The sequence below is a fragment of the Ylistrum balloti genome, unplaced genomic scaffold (genome assembly GCF_031769215.1).
Source record: "Ylistrum balloti isolate Yb309-2 unplaced genomic scaffold, AGI_CSIRO_Ybal_v1 Utg369616, whole genome shotgun sequence".
NCBI lineage: Eukaryota > Metazoa > Mollusca > Bivalvia > Pectinida > Pectinidae > Ylistrum > Ylistrum balloti.
Genome location: NW_026781889.1, coordinates 1346936 through 1355262, shown reverse-complemented (window position 1 = coordinate 1355262; position 8327 = coordinate 1346936). Strand labels below are relative to the sequence as shown.

The window sequence follows — 8327 nt, the reverse complement described above, 5'->3', positions numbered from 1 at the left end:
CACCAGGCTTAAATGATTGTGATGTCATTTTATCTTTATATGACCATAACAAGTATTTTTAGAAATAATTTCAATATATCTGATAGGTTATGTTTAATTTATAAAACTGTTTGGTGGAATCACGGACTTGTATATAAGTCCGTGGTGGAATTAAGTTTTTAAACTTTTTACACTAAGTCATTAATCAAGAAAACCCAAGCAATACATACACTGTAATTAAAAACTAATTTATTTCACTTTTGGAAATCTGTAGAATTGTTCTTATTTTACACACATCTGCAGTCTTCATACTGAATTCCGGAGGTGAAAATAAGGCTCCCATCGCTACACCCTGTTTCTGAAAAGTCATTGATGAGGAATGTGATGAACGAGCTGAACAGTGAAACTCGGAACAACCACAGCCCTGGATAATCCTGGAAATGTTGTGGCTTGTTATTCCTCCTCCTGGAAATGATTAAGTCAAGAGATCATCAAAATGATAGTTTAAACAACATGATAAGCGAGATTTGCTTTTTCTCTTATTGTCATATTTATCCCGTGATAAGCCCTGGGGTCCAACATACAAGCAACTGTAAATGATTCTTTAGAACAGTGATAAACTTGGGTGGGCTTATTACCTTGCATGGGCTTTTTGCCAGATAAAAAATATATATACATAATTTGATTGGTGGATTTGATTTAAATTGATGATCAACTAATCCAACACTACTGTATTTATTTTGCAATAAGCCCAGAAGCCAACACAACCTATGATGTCAAAATCAAGAGATGAGTTTATTGAAGATTAATAGTTCAGCATTGTTGAAAATTCTTATGAAAAATCAATAGATATTAAAGAGATATTTACTGCACCAGACATGACCTTATTACCAGATGAAATTAGTTTTTATTATAAATTTATATGGTAAATGCCACATGTATAGTGATAAGCCTACCTAAAGCTATTTATAAAAGTTATAATTGCCATTCAATGGTCCTGTTAATTAGTAATAAGCCCAGTCCACTATTAAACTATAGATTATGCATCGTGTTCTTGGCTTATTCCAAGATGAATTCCGTATGGACAGAATTAAGTGATTTGGTTGTTGGATCGTGCAACAAAAACTGTTGCACTTGGTACTTCAACTACAAGAATCTGAGACAATTAATCTGTAAGAGTTTTACACATATATATCCTGAGAAATTAGTATGTATATTACGGATATTCAAAGATGTGTCATCACCACATAAATTATGTAAAGTTTGTTTTTTTTTGTACTAGGTACTAGGTGATCAATAAAAATGATAAAACTTATACATGCTATACAGACCTGGCATAATGATCACTTTACCTTTGGCCTAAAGAACAAAAAAAAAGAAAAAACAATCAGGACGCAATAAAGAAATATCAAAATATCATTAAAAAAAAGGGAAAAAAAAGAAAATTGTGCCAAATCCATACTACTTGGTATACATTTAAAACAGAATAGATTCTAGTTTTGTTTACTTTTAATTGTGTTCAGTATATGTTAGATTAAAACATAAATGAATGTTATGACTAAAATATTAATACATTGGTACAAAGTATAAATAAATAAAAAAAAATGCGAGCAGGGGTCATAGAGACATACCCTCCACCCCCTCATCTTCTTCCTCTGATCTAAATCTGTTGAGAGTTTATGCTATAACTTGTACACAAGCTTTTCAAAGTGACCTTTCATCTTGACCAATAACCATCAAAATTAGTTAGGTGTAGACCTTAGTGGGGTGACGCTCAAAACAAGAACTGAATCATTTTGATCATGGAATCATAAGATACCTTGTACACAATGTTGTCATATCACAGATGGATGCAGGCAGGAACACACACATGGACGGACGTACAAAGTGATTTCCATCGACCCCATCCTCGCTACCCCCATGAAAGAGGGTATCATTACAGACAAATATTTAAAAACTATAGTAAAATACATTAAGTCCAGCAGAGACAAAAGAGACGTTTTAAGAAAGATGAGTGGAGGGTTGGTTTAAAATGATGATTTACAGGTCAGTTATCAATTTAACCAGTCCTATGGATAAATGGTTTCTATCTAAAGTGTACAGTGTACAAGTGAAAGAGGTGTTGAGTATTTTTAACATAAAAGAAAAGAAAAAAAACCTCAAAAAATTTGAAAACAAGAAAAAATCAAGATATCTTGTATACACCTGCTTGACAAGGTCACAAAGTATTGGCAGTCCTTCAAGGGCAGTAGAGTGGCCACCACTTGTCAGCACTCTTTCAAATCCGCAATCAATCACAGCCGCTAATGCAGCTCCAAGGTCAGGGGTCATATCAAAAGCTACAACAGTTAAGATGAATATGTACAGTTTAATGGCTTTTATTGTAGGAAACTAAATTACATGAGTGAGTAAAAAATCTGACTGAAACAATCAACACTATCGTGATCCATTTCAAACGGCAAAACAATCTGACAAGTCCTTTTTGTATCATTGTTACTGCTTCATGTGATAGTTTAATGGTCACTGTCATCATTTCATTAAGAACTATTCTACTTTTTAGTTATAAGCTCCTGATACTCATTAGACGCTGATGGTTTTGTTGTGGTGAGCCTGGTTCGATATCATGTAACAAGTCAAAAATTGTCTTTGAAAAAAATCACAAATATTGTCGCAAAAATGACTTGAGTCAGCTGAAACTTAAGCCTAAGACTTTTTTAAAGGCCGAGAGGTTGGTTCTTGTTGCAACTACTACTTGTATTGGTATAGACTTACAATGTGGGCTGTGATCAATGAAGAAGAAGAAGACATTTACACTTTTGGAACATCTTATTTTATTCTCCTTATACTTTTCAGGAGTCTCCTAAATCTTTCATTTGTTCATATCTTGCCCTTGTATTATCTATTTTAAATTTGGATTCTGATAAGGTGTAGCCAGTTATTTTTGTGGGGATGGTATTTTTGCTTTTCAATGGTATATTAGCAGGAAATTGGTAGTTTAATCTGTGAAGTAATGACATATGAGTGTATTACATGTCCTTTTACATCAAGATTGTGAAACTTTCATTCAATAAAATATCATTTGGTGTTTTGAAAGAAAATCACAAATATTTAGCCTGTAAAAAGTACCAGGTATACAGTATTATTGACGGGTCTGTTGTCGCATCTTGGTGTCAATTGTAAGAGTGCTGGTTGGTTTACAGATACTATACAAAATTGTTCCATCAACACACAATCACTGGTCATTTCAGTGTAGTGTGTAACCGTTGTGAAGTATCATAATGAAAGATGAACACAGCAGAATGTGTTGGTATACATGAACCACATCTTATCACACAGCATACCTCTGTGAAATGTCATCTGTGATGGCCGTGCCAAAGCTGAAAAAGAGGTGAAGCATTTAAGAAAAAAAAGCAATAGTTTGTCTGGTATCAAAATCAGGATACAGGGATAATATCAGAGAAAATATTGTAAATGTAAAATTACAGAAACCGCACCACCCTCCTGTCCCTGATCTTGACCTAATATATAGAAGTGCTCAGTGCTCACAAGATTGATATACATGTGTATATTGTATACAAACTTTTTATTTAGTGATTAAAGCTATCCTTTGACCTTTAACCTTTAAATGATGTCCACCAAAGTCTAAAAAATTGCAGAACATGATGCCCAAGGGTTTGTAAGATATCTTTTACACAAGCTTTTTTTCTAAAGTGGTCAAGGGGAGCCTTTGACCTAGACCAACAAAATTTAGTCACATGATCACATGGTGTGAATATGAATTGAATTTGTCTAAGGGCATGCATAAACAAAGTATTCACTTTAATCAAACACAAGCATACATACCCATTAATTCCTTACACAGACCTGTGTTTACTGTCCCATCACTGAAATAAGCAAAACCGATAGTTAGGTTTAACTTCATCAAAATACATCTTTTATAATGCAGCATGTGGGTATTTCTGGATGCAATTCAATTCAATTTTCAAATAAAGAACTAATTTGTATCAAAAAGTAAAGGAGGTGCCAGTATGCATAGTAATGACTGCAGCATTTTTAAGGTTTGTCTATACGGGGAAAAAAATTGAAAGAAAAACATAAGGCCTGAAATTCATCATCAGACATGTTTCTTAAAACTATTAAATCCAGTTAATAGTAGCAAACTTTTATTGGCAATAGATACATCTCAGAAGAAATCAATAAATTTACCTGTTGAGACAGCCAATCACAAAGCCATCTGGTGGGTCAGGTGAAGACATAAAGAGGGAAATGTCCTGCTTCATGACCTTGATTTCTGTGTCACTGTACAGAAAGTCCCCTCCGCGGGGTCTGATGATTACAAACACTGGGATGGAGATATGAGACTTGACTGTCTGGAAAAGACCTGGTAATTACAAATAAAAATAAACTTAATATTTACTTCACAACAATTTTGAAACAAGTTATTGCAACTAACACTAATCACTGATATAAATGTATGAAGGTTCTTACTGGGAAAGGAAACTGGTGTACCCAGGGAAAACCCACATGGTTGGAGAAGTCACCCCCTACCTTTCCATTTTTATCGCAGGAATCAAACCACAGATGGCTAGGTAAAAGGTGAGTATGTTACCATTGCATAACCAACCACATGTTTTACAATAGTATCAATAAAGCTGATCTAGGATAGTTCAATATTTATTTACCAGAAACTTGTATTTGGTAATGGTTTCCTGTAAGTATAGTTCATTGCAATGTCATCTCATCTCCTACATGGAGTTAACATACATGGGGTAGGTATTTTGCTATGTTGCAGGATGAAATTTCTAATTAATAAATAAATGGAATTTGTTCAACTTTATGTTATTTGAAAAACTATAATACATTAATGTCCACCATTTTAGTAGTGGTCAAAACAATTCTATTCCTACATGTGGTGTGCCATTTAGTGATTAATTTCCACACTTTCCCAAACATGGAGTGATTCCATCCTCCAGTAGAGATCCACTTGTAGCGACAGATTTACCCAGACCAGGAGTGATATCCCTGCTCCACCAGAGATCCAAATGTATTGACACATTTACCAAAATTAGGAGTGATTCTACCCTCAACCATAGATCCACATGTTGTGACACACTTACCTAAACTAGGAGTGTTTCCACCCTCTACCAGTGATCCAAAACCAGGAATGATTCTACCCTCAACCATAGATCCACATGTGGTGACACACTTACTGAAACTAGGAATGGTTCCACCCTCTACCTGTGATCCACACTTACCTAAGCAAGAAGTGATTCCATCTTCTACCAGAGATCCAAATGTATCGATAGACTTACAACAATTTGGATAGATTCTACTCTTTACCAGTGTTCCACATGTAGTGTGACACACTTACTTAAACTAGGAGTGGTTCCACCCTCTACCAGTGTTCCACATGTAGTGTGACCCACTTACCTAAACTAAGAGTGGTTCCACCCTCTACCAGTGATCCACATGTAGTGACACACTTACCTAAACTAGGAGTGGTTCCACCCTCTACCAGTGATCCACATGTAGTGACACACTTACCTAAACTAGGAGTGGTTCCACCCTCTACCTGTGATCCACATGTTGTGACACACTTACCTAAACTAGGAGTGGTTCCACCCTCTACCAGTGATCCACATGTTGTGACACACTTACCTAAACTAGGAGTGGTTCTACTCTCTACCAGTGATCCACATGTAGTGACTCACTTACCTAAACTAGGAGTGGTTCTACTCTCTACCAGTGATCCACATGTGGTGACACACTTACCTAAACTAGGAGTGGTTCCACCCTCTACCAGTGATCCACATGTAGTGACTCACTTACCTAAACTAGGAGTGGTTCTACTCTCAACCAGTGATCCACATGTGGTGACACACTTACCTAAACTAGGAGTGGTTCCACCCTCTACCAGTGATCCACATGTAGTGACACACTTACCTAAACTAGGAGTGGTTCCACCCTCTACCAGTGATCCACATGTTGTGACACACTTACCTAAACTAGGAGTGGTTCCACCCTCTACCAGTGATCCACAAAGCTCCACACGTGTTGCACCTTAAAGAATATATATATTAATGGTTCCATATTGATTCATTCTTAATTATTCACATGCCTGGGGTTATAACTCCTCACGTTTATTGTAATTTAAAAGGTATAGGATGCTGTATTTTTGTCCTGTTATAAGCCCATCTTTCTACCTTAAGCCAGAGGTGTTGGCACCCAGGCTTATTGCAGGACATATATGGTAAGAATAAGTAAGATTGTGTTCTCATACAGATACATGGGTTCAATGGCATTGAAAGATAATACATTCAACTAAAGAATAATTACTGACATCTCTTTGAAAATACTATAAGTTCTAATTTTGATATGTTGTGTAAAAATTGCTCAAAGTAATTAATTTCAATGAGTCTCCCCAGTATCATATTTACAAAAACAAAAGCCTGTCCTCTTTTGTGTTTTTGTCACAATGAAATATCATTTAGCCCTTTTTCATACTTGTGATTGCTGCTAGTCAAAAATTGTATACACAAAATTCTGAAGATATTTCCTAGTTTTTATTTGTTTTTATTGTTTTTGATTTGCTTTAGTTTTTTTTCTAATGGAAAAATAGAAATTAATATACTTTTTAAAAACATACTTTGTAGAGAACATATATTCTACAGGAATAATTCAAAGAAATTATCGAGAGAAAAATAATCGATTTGAAATTGTGGTAATTGGATTGAGCAAATAGATAACAAATCTCATTTTTTCAGTTTCATCAAAACTAAAAAAAAAAGTAGCACCAATAAGATCTTAATAGATCTATGTGATCTATTGGGGTATGTACATATTTTATCATGTGACTCATTAATTACAATTACTTCCCATATTAGTGTATAACACGTGTATATTATGTCCTGTCTTGATGAAATACTAAAATCACTCAGGACAAGGGCTATGAGACTTCTTTTTCACAAATAAATTAAAATCCTTATGAATTTAACAAATTTCATATAAAACCTCCAGTTATTATTATTATTCTCCTTAATATTTAGAATATATAACTGACAACACATTTATACCTTACATACATGTGTGTACATACAAAGTATCAGATTACAGAGTATAGTGGTTCACATAAGTCTCATAAAGATTCCTTTATTATAATGAGACTATGAAATCTTCTTTTTAATTAAATATATCTTGAGTACACCCATAATACGCAGTGTAAAAAACACTTCATTGTAATGAAATTATAATATCAAATATGCAAATTCATATCTAGAGTACAGTGCAGGGCATAATTTCATCTTCTAATCATATTTTGTCCAGGAGTTTTACCCTGGGAGATAATTTTATAAGAGTTATCTCCCTTTAATCTAGCTCGTCGAAAGCCGTTCCTCCGATGACTTTTCTGATAGCTTACCACCTTCCTCTGCATTTTGGGCAGACTCTACCGAGTCCACACATACCTCCATCATTGTCATTCAGCTTTACCTAAACAGATTATGCCAGGTGGCTTAATACTGTACTGTCATGAATGTAACAAGCCGATGGGTTTACACCGTTTGTAACCTTAATAGTTCCACGTTATCATTTATCCAAACATAATACACGTGAATCTATTTCGTTTTCACAAGTATGCCGGTAATATCATCTCCCAGGGAAAATAAGTGATAACTGACGATTTTACCCCCTTTTAATTGTCTAAATTTGTTTTTTTTCTTTGTTCGTACACGTTTTACAATATGATAGGTACATTGATCAATAGACATATCGAGATTATATCATATCTCTTCATTTTTCGGATATAGAAAAGAAGATAGTGTGTAGTCTATTTCGACGATTTTCGTGAAAATAACCTTTTCAGTTAACGTATATGTCAGAATATGCTGAAATGTAACATCAGTTTTAAAAGTAAATGTAAGATTTAAAAAACACACATGTATCTTCATTGTAACGTAAACTTGTACCATTTAAAAATGTAGTACGGGCTGGCATCATTTTTTTTCTTCGTCTCTCCTTTTTTTGTGAGTTCTTAATGGACAAAACTCAACAAAACCATAAGCTACTTATCAAAGCAATGATAAACTTCCCCACGTGACAGCCATTCGTAGTAATCAATACTTTTTATGATGACTCTGTTCGTGATGTTTTAAAGAAAAAAGTAAGGGTGCTTGATACTTTTAAAAAAACCTTCTCTGAAGGTGCTTTGTAGGGTTTAGAATACGGCACCATCCCTTCTCTGTGGATTGAAACATTGTTCACAATCGGGATATCTGTTGAGGTGTTTGGTTGTAGAGAATGTACATGCAGACCAATGGAAATTCATGGATTTCTTTCAGAATGGAAAGTGT

At 34.6% G+C, this 8327-nt stretch overlaps 1 protein-coding gene across 1 annotated transcript; it reads right to left on the bottom strand.

Annotated features, from left to right (window-relative positions):
• Positions 1–223: 223 nt before the first annotated feature.
• Positions 224–7496, bottom strand: LOC132548635 (copper homeostasis protein cutC homolog). The gene is made up of 8 exons (XM_060212513.1): positions 7397–7496; positions 5980–6039; positions 4186–4360; positions 3823–3863; positions 3321–3356; positions 2185–2318; positions 1311–1338; positions 224–444 (listed from the first exon to the last, which is right to left on the bottom strand). The coding sequence occupies exons 1-8, from the start codon at positions 7455–7457 to the stop codon at positions 224–226; spliced, it is 756 nt and encodes a 251-aa protein (XP_060068496.1). The 5' UTR covers positions 7458–7496.
• Positions 7497–8327: the final 831 nt, after the last annotated feature.

Coding starts and splice junctions, on each gene's coding strand:
- LOC132548635 (XM_060212513.1), bottom strand. CDS start 7,457: ATGACAATGATGGAGGTATGTGTGGACTCGGTAGAGTCTGCCCAAAAT. Junction 3,864..4,185: donor GTGATTGGCTGTCTCAACAG/GTAAATTTATTG, acceptor TGCTTATTTCAG/TGATGGGACAGTAAACACAG. Junction 445..1,310: donor TAAAGTGATCATTATGCCAG/GTCTGTATAGCA, acceptor AATCATTTCCAG/GAGGAGGAATAACAAGCCAC.